This window comes from Copadichromis virginalis, linkage group LG7, assembly GCF_057382275.1.
Source record: "Copadichromis virginalis isolate Kocher_CV1m ecotype Utaka linkage group LG7, C_Virginalis_male_GT1.1, whole genome shotgun sequence".
NCBI classification, from domain to species: domain Eukaryota; kingdom Metazoa; phylum Chordata; class Actinopteri; order Cichliformes; family Cichlidae; genus Copadichromis; species Copadichromis virginalis.
This window is the reverse complement of record NC_140624.1, coordinates 7,982,803-8,003,231: the sequence shown is the minus strand read 5'-3', so window position 1 is coordinate 8,003,231 and position 20,429 is coordinate 7,982,803. Positions and strand designations below refer to the sequence as shown.

The following is a 20,429-nucleotide window of genomic DNA, read 5'->3' as shown; positions in this document are numbered from 1 at the left end:
CCTGCTCCTCACATACAAGGTCTTAAATAATCAGGCCCCATCTTATCTTAATAACCTTGTAGTACCATATCACCCTATTAGAGCACTTTGCTCTCGCACTGCAGGCCTACTTGTTGTTCCTAGAGTATTCAAAAGTAGAATGGGAGGGAAAGCTTTCAGGCCCCTCTTCTGTGGAACCAGCTTCCAGTTTGGATTCAGGAGACAGACACTATCTCTACTTTTAAGATTAGGCTTAAAACTTTCCTTTTTGCTAAAGCATATAGTTAGGGCTGGACCAGGTGACCTTGAGTGTGGCTTTTGAGAAGAAACTATTCTTGAGTCTGTCAGTCTTTGTGCTGATGCACCTTCATTTTTGCGGTGCGGAAATATTTGAGCAAGGTACTGAAATAACTGGACAAAAAAGTAACGTTTTATCTAATTAATCTGATAGGATGTTTGAGGGAATGGAGTGCTAAGTTTTCAGGTAAAAGAAGCACAGGTCACAAACAAACAAAATGCTACAAAATTGGTTTGTCAAAACTTTTTATTTTATAAATGTTTTACAAAACGTATGTTCACAGTACTAGATTTAAAATACCCTGATACCCTGGATTCAATTAATTGAAAAAAAAAGAAATCACATTAGAATATGGATGGTCCTCACAAGACCTTTTGATAAGGGAATTATGGTTTAGTCCAGCGGTAGCCAACTCCAGGCCTCAAGGGCTGGTGTCCTGCAGGTTTTAGAAGTCCCCCTGGGTCAACACACCAAAATCAAACCATTAGTTCATTACCAGGCCTCCTAAGAACTTTAAGACATGTTGAGGGGGTCATTTGACCATTTGCATCAGCTGTGTTGGATCAAGGACACATCTAAAACCTGCAGGACACCAGCACTTGAGGCCTAAATTTGCCTACCCCTGGTTTAGTGTAATTACTTTAAAATTGATGGAGCAGAGACCAGATGTGAGTTTTCTACAGCTCGCTGCGTTCTGCATTTTCCTCATGCTGTTTGATCTTCTCTGGGACGGTCTGAGTCAGGAAGACAAAGCGCTCCTTCTTCAGGTGCTGAGCAGTTACCTGCTTTTTTAAACCAATCGCCAGGTACTTTTCTTCTGCTCCATACTTTGGCCAGTGGACAAGGTTGTGCCCATTAGGAGATCTAAACACACATACATTTGTTATTCAGTTATTAAAAGTGTGAAATGTGAAATTTACAACATTTGGAAATTCCTACCCTGTGCGAGCAAAGTTCCCCCAGTAGCTCATCATGATCTTGCTCAACTGTTCTTCATCCTCAGGGCACGGATCTAAAACGATCATGTTGCAAAACATTTTTCAATCAACAAAACAAAACAGATCAAGCACTAAGGTAGAGTTTTTGTAAAGCCTTACCAGATAACCTAACATGGGTAGTTGTGAAGCAAAATCCCAAAACTGTAAAAATTTCATCCGCATGGTCAGTCCCGACAAAGCTCGGCCTTTTCTGCTGCAGGAATTTGGGAGGATGTTGGTACTCATACAGGTATACAGGAGCGCCTGCATCTGGAATTAGACGAATGTGTGTGATATTTGTTAATGAAAGTGTGTCACAGTAAACATCAAGTATTGGGTTTTAAACAGATTTGTATAATCTTTTATTAAACAAATTAAATTACCTCTGTGAGCATTAGCAGCTTTGATCGCTGGAATGGTGAAAAACAAATCTCCAAGCATCTCAGTGTACCCATCTCTGTTTTTCACACGGTCGTCACCATTTCCGATATATTCATCAGCTATCACATCTCTGATAAATGCTGCTTTAGGCTTAAAGAAATAAGCAACACATCAATCAAAGAAGCTCGAGCAGGTCAGGGGACAGTAATATTGTAACATCAAGTGGTGTCTGCCTTACGTCGGGGTAGAAGAAGGAAACCATGTTCAAAAGAAATTCTCGATCTAGTCCTTCTGTCCAGTTTTGGGGAGCAAAAAACTAAGGAAATACCAAGCCAAATTACTTTTTTTTCAACATTACAAAACAACAACAAACTACATTGAGATCATGGAGCTTTTTATTTACATGTTCCTGTGACACTTACTGATGCAAGCATCCATCCACCTTCATCATTATTGACACCAGTCATGAATGGAACAGCATGGAGTTCATGTTTACGAAACAGCTCATCCACAGGTTTAGTCAGGAAATGTCCATCAACATTTACTTGAATTCTCAAATTTGGATCCTTGAGAAAATAAAATGTACAAAAGTGAAAGATGTGATAGCATGAACAGAGCTGAGGGAGAAATCAAAGGCTTCAAAGAAATATTGTAGAAGTCATAATAATCATTCTCTATCATGTTTGCACCCATTACCTCACCTGTGTAAAACCCACTATAGTATCAATATCAAGGTTTCTCATGCAGTCACTGATCTTCTTTGTGCTTTCAAGACTGCAGCCAGATGCATTTGCAACTGCCTGAGGTGAAATGTATAATATGAATGTCAAATATTTGTCAAAACAAATCCATTTTAATATTCTCATTATTCTGTGATACAAAAATGTTTTTAACCCTCCAAAAAAGATGAATATGGATAATTAACCTGCGCCATTGGTAGAGGATCATTTGCCATAAGTACATTCATTGCAGCTGTGCCACTCTCAGCAATAGCACGGTGAAACAGCCCATCAGACAGTGGTGACAGGAGCTGGTGATTCAAGTAACACATCACATATTAATTTTTGTTCTAGAGTGAAAAGGTTTATATAAAGTTCCTCTAACTGTAGATTCTTACCAGAAGAGACACGCTCACTCCACCAGCAGACTCTCCAAATATAGTAACTAATCCTGGGTCTCCTCCAAAGTTGTGAATGTGCTGCTGGATCCACTTGAGAGCTTCAACCTGGTCCAGCAGGCCAAAGTTCCCTGAAATGTGCTCATCTCCAGTGCTGATAGATCAAAATGCCATTTTTATAATGTATTTTTCCTAAATGAAATATCTTTTCACAAGACAATTCTATTGTAGGTTTTTTATTGTAGGTTATTGGCAGCAGCTGGCACTACCAGCTCCTGCCAGTAAGTCACTACTGAAACTCGCTACTGGATCTCATTTGTCCATTTGGGGAATAGTAGCATATCCCACTTCCACATATTTGTTGAACCTGACTGACAGGGTAAGGGAGTAAAAAAAATTATTAAGCTATGTTTATACACTGTGAGCCAACAGTTTACCCTGCCTGGGAGTGGGTTACTGGGGCCCCACCCTGGAGCCAGGTTTGGGGATGGCACCTGATGGTGGGAACCTGGGGGCTGGGCCTCAGCACATGGGGTCAGCTTGGGGCGGCCTGAACAAGGGAGATTGGAGGCACTGTAGGGGTCGGGTGCAATGTGTGCCAGTGGTGGCCAAGGGTGGAGACACTGGCAGACCGATGCCTGTCTACTGAGGCTGGCGATAGAGACATGAAACGTCGCCTGTATTGGGGAAGGAGCCTGAGATATTGTGTGAGATTGAGAGGTACCAGACAGATAAAGTCAGGCTCACCTCAATGCATATCTTGGGCTCTGGAACCAGTATCCTGGACAGGAGCTTTACCAACACTGTGTATAGTGTGGGTGGAGTGTTGCTGACTTCGACTGAAGATACTCATGCAGTGGAGGGCCCACTCCTGAAGAAATTCTATGACTCTGTTGTGGCTTCTGCTATCTTTTATGGCGTGGTCTGCTGGGGCGGCAGCATCTCTGCTGGGGACAGGAAGAGACTGAACAGGGTGATCCGAAGGGCCAGCTCTGTTCTAGGATGCCCTCTGGACCCAGTGGAGGTGGTGAGTGACAGGAGAACGGCGGCTAAGCTGTCATCCCTGATGGACAACATCTCCCACCCCATGCAGCAGACTGTGACAGCACTGAGCAGCTCCTTCAGTGGGAGACTGCGGCACCCACGGTGTGGGACGGAGAGATTTCGCAGGTCTTTCCTCCCCACTGCTGTCAGACTCCATAATAAAGACTTTAACTGATCAAGCACACACATCCATACATATGCAATAATACTAAGTGCAATAATCCTTTCTGTCATCGTTGTATTTTTACTCAGTTGTATATAGTATTTGTATTTGTATTCTATTTTTATCTTATTGTATATTTTTATTCTATTTTATTCTACTGTATATAGTATATTATTTTATTCTATTCTGTACAGCTGTGTACTGTATTTATTCTTATTGTATTCTAATTTTTGCCTCATAACTTTTGCACTGTCCACTTCCTGCTGTGACAAAACAAATTTCCCACGTGTGGGACTAATAAAGGTTATCTTATCTTATCTTATCTTATCTTATAACCAGGAGCGAGGTTACTGAAGCAGTTAAACAACTCCTTGGTGGTAGGGCCCCTGGGGTGGATGAGGTTCACCCTGAGTTCCGATGTTGTAGGGCTATCTTGGTTGAGATGCCTCTACAGTGTTGCGTTGAGATCTGGGGCTGTACCTCTGAATTGGCAGACCTGGGTTGTGCTTCCCATCTTCAAGAAGGGGGATAAGAGGGTGTGCTCAATTATATGGGAATCGCACTCCTCAGCCTCCACAGAAAATCCTATGCCAGGCTGCTGGAAAGAGGAGTCTGTGAGTTAGTCAAACCTCTAGTACAGGAGAAACAATGTGATTTTCCTCCTGGGTGCGCAACACAGCTCTTTATCATCTCAAGGATATGGTGGGGTGTATGGGAGTTCACCCAACCAGCCTACATTTGTTGTGTGGACTTGGAGAAGGCATTTGATTGTGTCTGTAAGAGTAGATCTTGTGTGAGATGCTTCAGGAGTATGGGGTCAGTCCCATTGTTTTTATTCATTCTGTCCTTCTACAACTGTTGCAAGCGCTTGGTTTGCAATGCCGGCAATAAATCGGAATTGTTCCTCATGTGTACTGGACTCCACCAGGGCTGCATTTATTACAGATTCTGTTCATAATTTTTATGGACAGATTGGTGCTGTGGCAATGAGCTTTCTCCCAAGGGTGACTGGCCTCTCTCTTAGAGATGGGGTGAGGAGTTTGGCCATTCGGGAGGGGCTCAGAGTAGAGCCGCTCCACATCTAAAGGAGTTTGAGTTAAGGGGGTTCAGACATCTGATTAGGATGCCTCCTGGACACCTCCTGGGTGAGGCGATATGTACTCACAGTCTCCCACTAGGAGAAGGCCACAGGGCAGACCTGTTGGAGAGATTATGGATGGATGGAGTTTATTTACCTGAGAAAACCCAGAAGTCCCAAGCGATACTGGATCAGAACCACAACCACGTCCTGGTAAGCAGCCAAGGCAGAGCCATCATATGTTGAAGCAGATCCCAGCGCAAAGCCCCCACCATGAATCCAGACCATGACCTGGACAGAACAATAAAAGAGCATTCTGTCAAAGATTAGAGGATCTTTTGGAGTCTCAGTCAAGCTACAATAACTAATCTTCATAAATGTAAACGTTAAACAAACAAAAACACTTAAGTTTACATTTTAGATGATAAAATGTACAATTGAGTTCTGAAGATGGGTCTCTTTATTGAGACTGTGATTAGGCATCCCTCATAATCTACAGCAAAAGGTTCTTACTGGGAGCTTGGCATTTTTAGCTCTGTTTGCAGGAGCGTAAATGTTGAGGTAAAGACAGTCTTCAGAGATGTCTGGTATTTCCACCAGTGCTGTACCGAGTTTATCAACCAGATCCAAAACAGTTTCTTTAGACTGAATGCACCTTAAAGAGAGACAATGTTAATGATACAAATAAAGCCAATCATTTCTCAAAGTGTGTTGAACCACATGTTTCTTACATTGGTGGCTGTTTAGTGGCATCTCTTACTCCTTCCCATCCTCCTACAGGCTGAGGTGGAGCCAGTCTCAAGGAAGGGCCGAGGGGTGGTTTGGCAAATGGGACACCCAGGTAGGCATGGACGCCAGTCTCCTTCCCTTTCACACTCACATACTCACCTTTCAGGCTCCCGAGCTTTGTGTGGACTACAGGTGCTGTCAGGATATCAGAAATCATTGAGAATCATAACATAAAACTTTATAATTAAAAAAATTAAATCTTCCATTCAAACGTGCTTTGAAATTATAACAGACATACCAAATTTCTCAAAATATGCAATATCTGGTTCTGGTAACGTCATCAAAAGAAAAACTAGTCAACAATTTGATGAATGGTTTAAAAATACTTAGAGAAAAAGCACTTAAAAATTATAACTAAATTCCTCAAAATATTCAATATTTGAATCCTGGCAGTACCTTATTTTTATGAAGACTATATGTGATACAGTCATATGAAGCCATGTGAAAGAACTAAAACTCAGAGTTCACTATATCATGTAGGTGATCAAAAGAGAAAAAAGTCAGAAAGTTTATTAACTGGTCACTTGTGTAAGTAAAGTCAATACTTTTAGAAATCAAGGGAAAAGTTTAGCTTTTGCTGTGGACAATTAATCCCCATCTTTATAGTGAGGGCGCTAACTAAAGCACTAAATGATAATGTTTTGGTTTAAACCAGACATTTAAATAATCTAACCAGCTGTGATATGTCATCATTAATTTGAAAAAGGCTACTTGCTAATTCATTTATTTATTTTTACCATAAGCATTCTTTGTTGGGTGGTGTCTACAATTATCCTGGTAAAAAAGCAGAGTTGAGCATGAGATCTGTTTCTGTTTATTCACAGTCACTGCAATACTCCATTTATTCTTTAACAGCATGAAGTCAGCAAAAAAGAAATTTGCTTAATAACACTTGCACCCTGTCCTACTGAAAAGTTTATCTTCAATCCTCTCCTATCAGCACACCTAGCCTGGTTATCTCCAATCTTTCACCTTTGAACGAAGTGCAGGTGCAACGTAAAGTTAACCTTATGTCCATTTTATTTTAAATCATGTCTAATATACAGCTACAGTGTAATGAAATTAACAGTGTGGTCCGAATTGCTTCTGTTTTTATTATAATTATTACTGCCATAATACCACTCAGGGATGATTGATTGCAGCTGCCAGATTTATGCAGATATTTTTCAAAGAGAGACTCGTGTAATAAAAACATGCACTGCCTGTACGATACACAAACACAAAAGCATAAATTACACATAACTTAAGTGTTGTGACAAAGGTCATTTTGCAAAGAACTGTTTTCACCTACTCACCCTGAAGGTCTGCAACAACACAGAGGAATAAAACGGACATCAAGAAGCAGAAAGTCTGCTGCACACGGAACTTCATGGTCGACTCTGGATTACAAAACCAGGCAGATTCTCAGAGATGTGAGCCAAAAAGCCAACAGACAGAGAGAGTGCTTCCTCTTGTTAAGCTTTTTCCTTTTCTCTTTCACATAGGGAAACAGCTAGTTTCTCTTACAGGATGTGACGTGATTCATTCAGTTTGACACAGGACTAAAGTCCAACCATACAGTGAAGTGTGTCCAGAACACCTTCTCCTTCTTTGTTTTAGACCTGCTTGACTACAGTGCTTTTTTTAATGAAGGGGGATTTATTTTAATTATGGATTTTTATAAAGCCTTTGTGTTGATCAACTTTTCATAATAAAAACTTGCCTCGCTTTGGTTGCAGACATATGTTCCTCAAGTTAATCAGAATGTAATAGATGGCTTAGTACATTTAGGTCAAGGTTTGAAATCAAAAGGGGAGATAAGACAAAGATGTGCTATTTCACCTTTAATGTTTGTAATGGTAGCAGAAGATTTACCCCAAAACACTGACATGGAATGGTATTAATATCATACGAAATCAATTAACAGTAAGTCAGTTGGCAGAGATTTCCTCCCGTTTGTGACAGCTCCACATTGAAACATTGAATTTTGTGAAGGAGAAAAGGAGTAAACTCTCTAACAAACTTTAGAGAACATTCTTACTGATTTTTTTAGCCATTATTTTCTTCTTTCAAACTTTAACCAAAATAAGAAAAACAAATTTTCACACCTAATACTTCCTAAAGCGAAAGAATTCATTTTTAAAAATTGAAATTAAATGTATCCAACTAATGATAATCTGTATTTAAAGTATTCCAGTTGTACAGCTTAAGCACTTTAGTTATTTCATGCCACGAGATGTTTTAATAGCTTACACAATGTTTGCCTTGCTTTATACCTGCAATCTTATTCCTTGTAGATTTTCTATTTTGTGGAGATACAGAAATTCTTTTATTGCTGCCATATAATCTGCATCATTATAATTGAATTAATAACATTCTTTACAGCATTATTTCATCTAATAATATTTCTCACAGTATTGATACTGCATTACAGTTGTTTATTGAAGATGTCCATTTGAGGATCCTTCCATTATGTTAACTTTTATTACAAGTACGGTTAGAAGTATTTTATACACATTGCATATCTGTGCTTATTTTGAGTTGATGTTCGGTTCATTAAGGGTCTTAAGCTTCACTGGCGTGACTGTCCAGGTGATACATGCTGAGGGAAACTAGAACATAGAAGGATAACTGGAATGGATGCTTACAGTACATATAATACATATAATCTAGGAATGTGTCCGGCCTGAGGCCTTAACTTATTTGGTGTATTACTACACTCAACAAAAATATAAATGCAACACCTTTGTTACTGCTCCCATTCCCCATGGGATGGACGGACAGACCTAAAATTCATTCCAGATACACAATATAACCATCCCTCCCAAACAGTGGTCACAAATCAGTCCAAATGTGTGGTAGTGGGCACATCTGCTATATTGAGATAATCCATCCCACCTCACAGGTGTGCCACATCAGGATGCTGATCTGACATCATGAGTAGTGCACAGGTGTACCTTAGACTGCCCACAACAAAAGGCCACCCTGGAATGTGCAGTTTTGTCTCACAGCAAAATGCCACAGATGCCACAAGCAATGAGGGAGCGTGCAACTGGCATGCTGACAGCAGGAATGTCAACCAGATCTGTCGCCCGTGCATTGAATGTTCATTTCTCAACCATAAGCCGTCTCCACAGGCGTTTCAGAGAATATGGCAGCACATCCAACCGGCCTCACAACCGCAGACCTCGTGTAACCACACCAGCCCAGGACCTCCACATCCAGCAGGTTCACCTCCAAGATCGTCTGAGACCAGCCACCCTGACAGCTGCTGGAACAATTGGTTTGCACAACCAAACAATTTCTGCACAAACTGTCAGAAACCGTCTCTGGGACGCTCAACTGCATGCCCGTCGTCCTCATCGGGGTCTTGACCTGACTCCAGCTCGTCGCCGTAACAGACTTGTGTGGGCAAATGCTCACATTCGATGGCGTCTGGCACGTTGGAGAGGTGTGCGCTTCACGGATGAATCATGGTTCACATTGTTCAGGGCAGATGGCAGCTGAGAATGTCCCAGTTCTTGCATGGCCAGCATACTCACCGGACATGTCACCCATTGAGCATGTTCGGGATGTGCTTGACCGGCGTATACGACAGCGTGTACCAGTTCCCACGAATATCCAACAACCTCGCACAGCCATTGAAGTGGAGTGGACCAACATTCCACAGGCCACAATTGACAATCTGATAGACTCCATGCGACGATGTGTTGCACTGCATGAGGCAAATGGTGGTCACACCAGATACTGACCGGTTCTGGGTCCCCAGACCTCCAATAGCGCAAAAAAACTGCACATTCCAGGGTGGCCTTTTGTTGTGGGCAGTCTGAGGTACACCTGTGCACTACTCATGATGTCAGATCAGCATCCTGATGTGGCACACCTGTGAGGTGGGATGGATTATCTCAATATAGCAGATGTGCCCACTACCACACATTTGGACTGATTTGTGACCACTGTTTGGGAGGGATGGTTATATTGTGTATCTGGAATGAATTTTAGGTCTCTACGTCCATCCCATGGGGAATGGGAGCAGTAACAAAAGTGTTGCGTTTATATTTTTGTTGAGTGTAGCTGAGGGAGAAATCAAAGGCTTCAAAGAAATATTGTAGAAGACATAATAATCATTCTCTATCATGTTTGCACCCATTACCTCACCTGTGTAAAACCCACCATAGTATCAATATCATGGTTTCTCATGCAGTCACTGATCTTCTTTGTGCTTTCAAGGCTGCAGCCAGATGCATTTGCAACTGCCTGAGGTCAGATATAAAATAGAAATGTCAAATATTTGTCAAAACAAATCCATTCCCAGAGTTACCTTATTCTGCAACAAAAATGTTTTTAACACACTCTAAAAAGGAAGAATATTGATAATTAACCTGCGCCATTGGTAGAGGATTATCTGCCACAACTGTATCCACAGCAGCTGTGCCACTCTCAGCAATGGCACGATGAAACAGCCCATCAGACAGTGGTGACAGGAGCTGGTGATTCAAGTAACACATCAAATATTAATTTTTGTTCTAGAGTGAAAAGGTTTATTTAAAGTTCCTCTAACTGTAGATTCTTACCAGAAGAGACACGCTCACTCCACCAGCAGACTCTCCAAATATAGTAACTAATCCTGGGTCTCCTCCAAAGTTGTGAATGTGCTGCTGGATCCACTTGAGAGCTTCAACCTGGTCCAGCAGGCCAAAGTTCCCTGAAATGTGCTCATCTCCAGTGCTGATAGATCAAAATGCATTTTTTTGACTGAAACATCTTTTTATAAGACACTTTTATTTATGTCTTTAAAGCAGATGATTTTTTATACCAGACCCCACCCTAACACATGATCACAATCATGCCTCAGTTTGATCGGAGCCTTTTCCTCACAACATGAGGAAAAGCGAGCGGTTGCTGTAATTCCTCCAATATTAAAGACTTATGACAAGATGATATGATATACAGACCGTAGAAAAAGTCTAACATTGAAGTGTGTGCATTCTTAGAGTATCTGTGGCCTTATAGCAGTCACAGAAGGAGTCATGAGTCATATCTTGTTAATAATTTTACCTCCTCACTACGTACAACTCTGGATACTGTAGCTCCTGTGAAAACTAAGGCCTCAAATCAGAAGTACTTGACTCTGTGGTATAATTCTCAAACACGTAGCCTAAAGCAGATGACTCGTAAACTGGAGAGGAAATGGCGTGTCACAAATTTAGAAGATCATCATTTATCCTGGAGAAATAGTTTGTTGCTTTATAAGAAAGCCCTCCACAAAGCCAGAACATCTTACTATTCATCACTGATTGAAGAAAATAAGAACAACCCCAGGTTTCTCTTCAGCACTGTAGCCAGGCTGACAAAAAGTCAGAGCTCTATTGAGCCAACCATCCCTTTATCATTAACTAGTAATGACTTCATGAACTTCTTCACAATTAAAATTTTAATCATTAGAGAAAAAATTAACAATAATCATCTCACAGATGTAATATTATCTACAGCTACTTTTAGTAAAATTGATATCCATTTAGACACTGACGCTAAAAAACTAGTTCATGCATTTATTACTTCCAGGCTGGACTACTGTAATTCATTATTATCAGGATGTCCCAAAAACTCCCTGAAAAGCCTTCAGCTAATCCAAAATGCTGCAGCAAGAGTCCTGACAGGGACTAGAAAGAGAGAGCATATTTCTCCTGTATTGGCTTCCCTTCATTGGCTTCCTGTTAAATCCAGAATTCAAAATCCTGCTCCTCACATACAAGGTCTTAAATAATCAGGCCCCATCTTATCTTAATAACCTTGTAGTACCATATCACCCTATTAGAGCACTTTGCTCTTGCACTGCAGGCCTACTTGTTGTTCCTAGAGTATTCAAAAGTAGAATGGGAGGGAAAGCTTTCAGGCCCCTCTTCTGTGGAACCAGCTTCCAGTTTGGATTCAGGAGACAGACACTATCTCTACTTTTAAGATTAGGCTTAAAACTTTCCTTTTTGCTAAAGCATATAGTTAGGGCTGGACCAGGTGACCTTGAGTGTGGCTTTTGAGAAGAAACTATTCTTGAGTCTGTCAGTCTTTGTGCTGATGCACCTTCATTTTTGCGGTGCGGAAATATTTGAGCAAGGTACTGAAATAACTGGACAAAAAAGTAACGTTTTATCTAATTAATCTGATAGGATGTTTGAGGGAATGGAGTGCTAAGTTTTCAGGTAAAAGAAGCACAGGTCACAAACAAACAAAATGCTACAAAATTGGTTTGTCAAAACTTTTTATTTTATAAATGTTTTACAAAATGTATGTTCACAGTACTAGATTTAAAATACCCTGATACCCTGGATTCAATTAATTGAAAAAAAAGAAATCATATTAGAATATGGATGGTCCTCACAAGACCTTTTGATAAGGGAATTATGGTTTAGTCCAGCGGTAGCCAACTCCAGGCCTCAAGGGCTGGTGTCCTGCAGGTTTTAGAAGTCCCCCTGGGTCAACACACCTAAATCAAACCATTAGTTCATTACCAGGCCTCCTAAGAACTTTAAGACATGTTGAGAGGGTCATTTGACCATTTGCATCAGCTGTGTTGGATCAAGGACACATCTAAAACCTGCAGGACACCAGCACTTGAGGCCTAAATTTGCCTACCCCTGGTTTAGTGTAATTACTTTAAAATTGATGGAGCAGAGACCAGATGTGAGTTTTCTACAGCTCGCTGCGTTCTGCATTTTCCTCATGCTGTTTGATCTTCTCTGGGACGGTCTGAGTCAGGAAGACAAAGCGCTCCTTCTTCAGGTGCTGAGCAGTTACCTGCTTTTTTAAACCAATCGCCAGGTACTTTTCTTCTGCTCCATACTTTGGCCAGTGGACAAGGTTGTGCCCATTAGGAGATCTAAACACACATACATTTGTTATTCAGTTATTAAAAGTGTGAAATGTGAAATTTACAACATTTGGAAATTCCTACCCTGTGCGAGCAAAGTTCCCCCAGTAGCTCATCATGATCTTGCTCAACTGTTCTTCATCCTCAGGGCACGGATCTAAAACGATCATGTTGCAAAACATTTTTCAATCAACAAAACAAAACAGATCGAGCACTAAGGTAGAGTTTTTGTAAAGCCTTACCAGATAACCTAACATGGGTAGTTGTGAAGCAAAATCCCAAAACTGTAAAAATTTCATCCGCATGGTCAGTCCCGACAAAGCTCGGCCTTTTCTGCTGCAGGAATTTGGGAGGATGTTGGTACTCATACAGGTATACAGGAGCGCCTGCATCTGGAATTAGATGAATGTGTGTGATATTTGTTAATGAAAGTGTGTCACAGTAAATATCAAGTGTTGGGTTTTAAACAGATTTGTATAATCTTTTATTAAACAAATTAAATTACCTCTGTGAGCATTAGCAGCTTTGATCGCTGGAATGGTGAAAAACAAATCTCCAAGCATCTCAGTGTACCCATCTCTGTTTTTCACACGGTCGTCACCATTTCCGATATATTCATCAGCTATCACATCGCTGATAAATGCTGCTTTAGGCTTAAAGAAATAAGCAACACATCAATCAAAGAAGCTCGAGCAGGTCGGGGACAGTAATATTGTAACATCAAGTGGTGTCTGCCTTACGTCGGGGTAGAAGGAGGAAACCATGTTCAAAAGAAATTCCCGATCTAGTCCTTCTGTCCAGTTTTGGGGAGCAAAAAACTAAGGAAATACCAAGCCAAATTACTTTTTTTTCAACATTACAAAACAACAACAAACTACATTGAGATCATGGAGCTTTTTATTTACATGTTCCTGTGACACTTACTGATGCAAGCATCCATCCACCTTCATCATTATTGACACCAGTCATGAATGGAACAGCATGGAGTTCATGTTTACGAAACAGCTCATCCACAGGTTTAGTCAGGAAATGTCCATCAACATTTACTTGAATTCTCAAATTTGGATCCTTGAGAAAATAAAATGTACAAAAGTAAAAGATGTGATAGCATGAACAGAGCTGAGGGAGAAATCAAAGGCTTCAAAGAAATATTGTAGAAGTCATAATAATCATTCTCTATCATGTTTGCACCCATTACCTCACCTGTGTAAAACCCACTATAGTATCAATATCAAGGTTTCTCATGCAGTCACTGATCTTCTTTGTGCTTTCAAGACTGCAGCCAGATGCATTTGCAACTGCCTGAGGTGAAATGTATAATATGAATGTCAAATATTTGTCAAAACAAATCCATTTTAATATTCTCATTATTCTGTGATACAAAAATGTTTTTAACCCTCCAAAAAAGATGAATATGGATAATTAACCTGCGCCATTGGTAGAGGATCATTTGCCATAACTACATTCATTGCAGCTGTGCCACTCTCAGCAATAGCACGGTGAAACAGCCCATCAGACAGTGGTGACAGGAGCTGGTGATTCAAGTAACACATCAAATATTAATTTTTGTTCTAGAGTGAAAAGGTTTATATAAAGTTCCTCTAACTGTAGATTCTTACCAGAAGAGACACGCTCACTCCACCAGCAGACTCTCCAAATATAGTAACTAATCCTGGGTCTCCTCCAAAGTTGTGAATGTGCTGCTGGATCCACTTGAGAGCTTCAACCTGGTCCAGCAGGCCAAAGTTCCCTGAAATGTGCTCATCTCCAGTGCTGATAGATCAAAATGCCATTTTTATAATGTATTTTTCCTAAATGAAATATCTTTTCACAAGACAATTCTATTGTAGGTTTTTTATTGTAGGTTATTGGCAGCAGCTGGCACTACCAGCTCCTGCCAGTAAGTCACTACTGAAACTCGCTACTGGATCTCATTTGTCCATTTGGGGAATAGTAGCATATCCCACTTCCACATATTTGTTGAACCTGACTGACAGGGTAAGGGAGTAAAAAAAATTATTAAGCTATGTTTATACACTGTGAGCCAACAGTTTACCCTGCCTGGGAGTGGGTTACTGGGGCCCCACCCTGGAGCCAGGTTTGGGGATGGCACCTGATCAAATCAAATCAAAATCAAATCAAATCACTTTTATTGTCACATCACATGTGCAGGCACACTGGCACAGCACATGCGAGTGAAATTCTTGTGTGCGAGCCCCACAAGCAACAGAGATGTGCAAACACAACAACACAAACGAGCAAAATACAAGAATGGCCAACCTGAAACTAATAAATATATGTACAATATATAATAGTGTATGCATGGGAACCTGATGGTGGGAACCTGGGGGCTGGGCCTCAGCACATGGGGTCAGCTTGGGGTCAGCTTGGGGCGGCCTGAACAAGGGAGATTGGAGGCACTGTAGGGGTCGGGTGCAATGTGTGCCAGTGGTGGCCAAGGGTGGAGACACTGGCAGACCGATGCCTGTCTACTGAGGCTGGCGATGGAGACATGAAACGTCGCCTGTATTGGGGAAGGAGCCTGAGATATTGTGTGAGATTGAGAGGTACCAGACAGATAAAGTCAGGCTCACCTCAATGCATATCTTGGGCTCTGGAACCAGTATCCTGGACAGGAGCTTTACCAACACTGTGTATAGTGTGGGTGGAGTGTTGCTGACTTCGACTGAAGATACTCATGCAGTGGAGGGCCCACTCCTGAAGAAATTCTATGACTCTGTTGTGGCTTCTGCTATCTTTTATGGCGTGGTCTGCTGGGGCGGCAGCATCTCTGCTGGGGACAGGAAGAGACTGAACAGGGTGATCCGAAGGGCCAGCTCTGTTCTAGGATGCCCTCTGGACCCAGTGGAGGTGGTGAGTGACAGGAGAACGGCGGCTAAGCTGTCATCCCTGATGGACAACATCTCCCACCCCATGCAGCAGACTGTGACAGCACTGAGCAGCTCCTTCAGTGGGAGACTGCGGCACCCACGGTGCGGGACGGAGAGATTTCGCAGGTCTTTCCTCCCCACTGCTGTCAGACTCCATAATAAAGACTTTAACTGATCAAGCACACACATCCATACATATGCAATAATACTAAGTGCAATAATCCTTTCTGTCATCGTTGTATTTTTACTCAGTTGTATATAGTATTTGTATTTGTATTCTATTTTTATCTTATTGTATATTTTTATTCTATTTTATTCTACTGTATATAGTATATTATTTTATTCTATTCTGTACAGCTGTGTACTGTATTTATTCTTATTGTATTCTAATTTTTGCCTCATAACTTTTGCACTGTCCACTTCCTGCTGTGACAAAACAAATTTCCCACGTGTGGGACTAATAAAGGTTATCTTATCTTATCTTATCTTATCTTATAACCAGGAGCGAGGTTACTGAAGCAGTTAAACAACTCCTTGGTGGTAGGGCCCCTGGGGTGGATGAGGTTTACCCTGAGTTCCGATGTTGTAGGGCTATCTTGGTTGAGATGCCTCTACAGTGTTGCGTTGAGATCTGGGGCTGTACCTCTGAATTGGCAGACCTGGGTTGTGCTTCCCATCTTCAAGAAGGGGGATAAGAGGGTGTGCTCAATTATATGGGAATCGCACTCCTCAGCCTCCACAGAAAATCCTATGCCAGGCTGCTGGAAAGAGGAGTCTGTGAGTTAGTCAAACCTCTAGTACAGGAGAAACAATGTGATTTTCCTCCTGGGTGCGCAACACAGCTCTTTATCATCTCAAGGATATGGTGGGGTGTATGGGAGTTCACCCAACCAGCCTACATTTGTTGTGTGGACTTGGAGAAGGCATTTGATTGTGTCTGTAAGAGTAGATCTTGTGTGAGATGCTTCAGGAGTATGGGGTCAGTCCCATTGTTTTTATTCATTCTGTCCTTCTACAACTGTTGCAAGTGCTTGGTTTGCAATGCCGGCAATAAATCGGAATTGTTCCTCATGTGTACTGGACTCCACCAGGGCTGCATTTATTACAGATTCTGTTCATAATTTTTATGGACAGATTGGTGCTGTGGCAATGAGCTTTCTCCCAAGGGTGACTGGACTCTCTCTTAGAGATGGGGTGAGGAGTTTGGCCATTCGGGAGGGGCTCAGAGTAGAGCCGCTCCACATCTAAAGGAGTTTGAGTTAAGGGGGTTCAGACATCTGATTAGGATGCCTCCTGGACACCTCCTGGGTGAGGCGATATGTACTCACAGTCTCCCACTAGGAGGAGGCCACAGGGCAGACCTGTTGGAGAGATTATGGATGGATGGAGTTTATTTACCTGAGAAAACCCAGAAGTCCCAAGCGATACTGGATCAGAACCACAACCACGTCCTGGTAAGCAGCCAAGGCAGAGCCATCATATATTGAAGCAGATCCCAGCGCAAAGCCCCCACCATGAATCCAGACCATGACCTGGACAGAACAATAAAATACCATTTCTTCAAAGCTTAGAGGACCATTTGGAGTGTCAGTTACAATAACTAATTTAATAACTAATAACAAAAAGTAATTTAAATGTTAAACAAACAAAAACACTCAAGTTTACATTTTAGATGATACAATTAACAACTGAGTTCTAAAGAATGGTGTCTTTATTGAGACTGTGATTAGGCAACAGTCAAAACCTACAGCAAAAGATTCTTACTGGGAGCTTGGCATTATTAGCTCTTTTAGCAGGAGTGTATATGTTGAGGTAAAGACAGTCTTCAGAGATGTCTGGTACTTCTGCCAGCAGTGCACCGAGTTTATTAAGCATATCCAAAACAGCTTCTTTAGACTGAATGCACCTTAAAGAGAGACAATGTTAATGATGCAAATAAAGCCAATAATTCCTCCAAGTATGTTGAAGTTCACATTTCTTACATTGGTGGCTGTTTAGTGGCATCTCTTACTCCTTCCCATCCTCCTACAGGCTGAGGTGGAGCCAGTCTCAAGGAAGGGCCGAGGGGTGGTTTGGCAAATGGGACACCCAGGTAGGCATGGACGCCAGTCTCCTTCCCTTTCACACTCACATACTCACCTTTCAGGCTCCCGAGCTTTGTGTGGACTACAGGTGCTGTCAGGATATCAGAAATCATTGAGAATCATAACATAAAACTTTATAATTAAAAAAATTAAATCTTCCATTCAAACGTGCTTTGAAATTATAACAGACATACCAAATTTCTCAAAATATGCAATATCTGGTTCTGGTAACGTCATCAAAAGAAAAACTAGTCAACAATTTGATGAATGGTTTAAAAATACTTAGAGAAAAAGCACTTAAAAATTATAACTAAATTCCTCAAAATATTCAATATTTGAATCCTGGCAGTACCTTATTTTTATGAAGACTATATGTGATACAGTCATATGAAGCCATGTGAAAGAACTAAAACTCAGAGTTCACTATATCATGTAGGTGATCAAAAGAGAAAAAAGTCAGAAAGTTTATTAACTGGTCACTTGTGTAAGTAAAGTCAATACTTTTAGAAATCAAGGGAAAAGTTTAGCTTTTGCTGTGGACAATTAATCCCCATCTTTATAGTGAGGGCGCTAACTAAAGCACTAAATGATAATGTTTTGGTTTAAACCAGACATTTAAATAATCTAACCAGCTGTGATATGTCATCATTAATTTGAAAAAGGCTACTTGCTAATTCATTTATTTATTTTTACCATAAGCATTCTTTGTTGGGTGGTGTCTACAATTATCCTGGTAAAAAAGCAGAGTTGAGCATGAGATCTGTTTCTGTTTATTCACAGTCACTGCAATACTCCATTTATTCTTTAACAGCATGAAGTCAGCAAAAAAGAAATTTGCTTAATAACACTTGCACCCTGTCCTACTGAAAAGTTATCTTCAATCCTCTCCTATCAGCACACCTAGCCTGGTTATCTCCAATCTTTCACCTTTGAACGAAGTGCAGGTGCAACGTAAAGTTAACCTTATGTTCATTTTATTTTAAATCATGTCTAATATACAGCTACAGTGTAATGAAATTAACAGTGTGGTCCGAACTGCTTCTGTTTTTATTATAATTATTACTGCCATAATACCACTCAGGGATGATTGATTGCAGCTGCCAGATTTATGCAGATATTTTTCAAAGAGAGACTCGTGTAATAAAAACATGCACTGCCTGTACGATACACAAACACAAAAGCATAAATTACACATAAGTTAAGTGTTGTGACAAAGGTCATTTTGCAAAGAACTGTTTTCACCTACTCACCCTGAAGGTCTGCAACAACACAGAGGAATAAAACGGACATCAAGAAGCAGAAAGTCTGCTGCACACGGAACTTCATGGTCGACTCTGGATTACAAAACCAGGCAGATTCTCAGAGATGTGAGCCAAAAAGCCAACAGACAGAGAGAGTGCTTCCTCTTGTTAAGCTTTTTCCTTTTCTCTTTCACATAGGGAAACAGCTAGTTTCTCTTACAGGATGTGACGTGATTCATTCAGTTTGACACGGGACTAAAGTCCAACCATACAGTGAAGTGTGTCCAGAACACCTTCTCCTTCTTTGTTTTAGACCTGCTTGACTACAGTGCTTTTTTTAATGAAGGGGGATTTATTTTAATTATGGATTTTTATAAAGCCTTTGTGTTGATCAACTTTTCATAATAAAAACTTGCCTCGCTTTGGTTGCAGACATATGTTCCTCAAGTTAATCAGAATGTAATAGATGGCTTAGTACATTTAGGTCAAGGTTTGAAATCAAAAGGGGAGATAAGACAAAGATGTGCTATTTCACCTTTAATGTTTGTAATGGTAGCAGAAGATTTACCCCAAAACACTGACATGGAATGGTATTAATATCATACGAAATCAATTAACAGTAAGTCAGTTGGCAGAGATTTCCTCCCGTTTGTGACAGCTCCACATTGAAACATTGAATTTTGTGAAGGAGAAAAGGAGTAAACTCTCTAACAAACTTTAGAGAACATTCTTACTGATTTTTTTAGCCATTATTTTCTTCTTTCAAACTTTAACCAAAATAAGAAAAACAAATTTTCACACCTAATACTTCCTAAAGCGAAAGAATTCATTTTTAAAAATTGAAATTAAATGTATCCAACTAATGATAATCTGTATTTAAAGTATCCCAGTTGTACAGCTTAAGCACTTTAGTTATTTCATGCCACGAGATGTTTTAATAGCTTACACAATGTTTGCCTTGCTTTATACCTGCAATCTTATTCCTTGTAGATTTTCTATTTATATTGACCATGAGAGATATAGCTACATGTTATGAAGACTCTGCTCAGTGTAGCACAAAGTATGACATAAATCTTGTTGTGCTTGGTAGAGATATGCTTGTGATATGTAGTGATAAGGTTTATTTTACTACAAGTGTACCATTATATGGACAATATAATGAATTATACATAAAACAGCTGTCTACCAATTTTGTGTACGACTGCTTATATAAATATTTCATATCATTATAGGGTGTTGAAACATTGATTAATTTTGCTTTTTTTGTTTAGCTTTGTGTCTTTCTTTAGTAATTAAAGAAAAGCTCAAAAAGACCACATGTTTATATATATCTATTAGGGGTGCAACGATACACAAAATTCACGGTTCGGTTCAGTTCGATACTTTGGTGTCACGGTTCGATATTTTTTCGATACAAAAAAATGTTCATGCCTTTTTAATTTGTCATTTATTAAAATTATAAATATATATTTTAACTCAAAAGTACAGTTTTTAAATTTAATGTTGCTGAAACAAAAGTAATTAAAAAAATAAATATATC

The 20,429-nt window shown here is 40.4% G+C and overlaps 1 protein-coding gene across 2 annotated transcripts; it reads right to left on the bottom strand.

Moving 5' to 3' along the window:
- Positions 1 to 505: 505 nt before the first annotated feature.
- Positions 506 to 19,105, bottom strand: LOC146704364 (fatty acyl-CoA hydrolase precursor, medium chain-like). Of its 2 annotated transcripts, XM_085461468.1 has the most exons (25): positions 18,899 to 19,105; positions 17,547 to 17,739; positions 17,329 to 17,470; positions 16,963 to 17,096; positions 14,293 to 14,446; positions 14,101 to 14,205; positions 13,877 to 13,975; positions 13,598 to 13,741; positions 13,414 to 13,491; positions 13,179 to 13,326; positions 12,916 to 13,065; positions 12,758 to 12,830; positions 12,510 to 12,682; positions 5,769 to 5,952; positions 5,551 to 5,692; positions 5,195 to 5,328; positions 2,753 to 2,906; positions 2,561 to 2,665; positions 2,337 to 2,435; positions 2,058 to 2,201; positions 1,874 to 1,951; positions 1,638 to 1,785; positions 1,375 to 1,524; positions 1,217 to 1,289; positions 506 to 1,141 (listed from the first exon to the last, which is right to left on the bottom strand). In XM_085461468.1, the coding sequence occupies exons 1-25, from the start codon at positions 18,972 to 18,974 to the stop codon at positions 955 to 957; spliced, it is 3,267 nt and encodes a 1,088-aa protein (XP_085317594.1). In that variant the 5' UTR covers positions 18,975 to 19,105; the 3' UTR covers positions 506 to 954. The 2 variants fall into 2 exon arrangements, with proteins under 2 accessions (XP_085317594.1, XP_085317593.1); XM_085461467.1 differs by lacking the exons at positions 12,510 to 12,682; positions 12,758 to 12,830; positions 12,916 to 13,065; ... (8 more) ...; positions 17,547 to 17,739; positions 18,899 to 19,105 and adding an exon at positions 7,122 to 7,335 and having other exon boundaries at positions 5,769 to 5,961.
- Positions 19,106 to 20,429: the final 1,324 nt, after the last annotated feature.

Coding starts and splice junctions, on each gene's coding strand:
- LOC146704364 (XM_085461468.1), bottom strand. CDS start 18,974: ATGAAGTTCCGTGTGCAGCAGACTTTCTGCTTCTTGATGTCCGTTTTA. Junction 13,066..13,178: donor AGCTGCTAATGCTCACAGAG/GTAATTTAATTT, acceptor ATCTAATTCCAG/ATGCAGGCGCTCCTGTATAC. Junction 5,953..12,509: donor GCATGAGGAAAATGCAGAAC/GCAGCGAGCTGT, acceptor CAGCACCTGTAG/TCCACACAAAGCTCGGGAGC.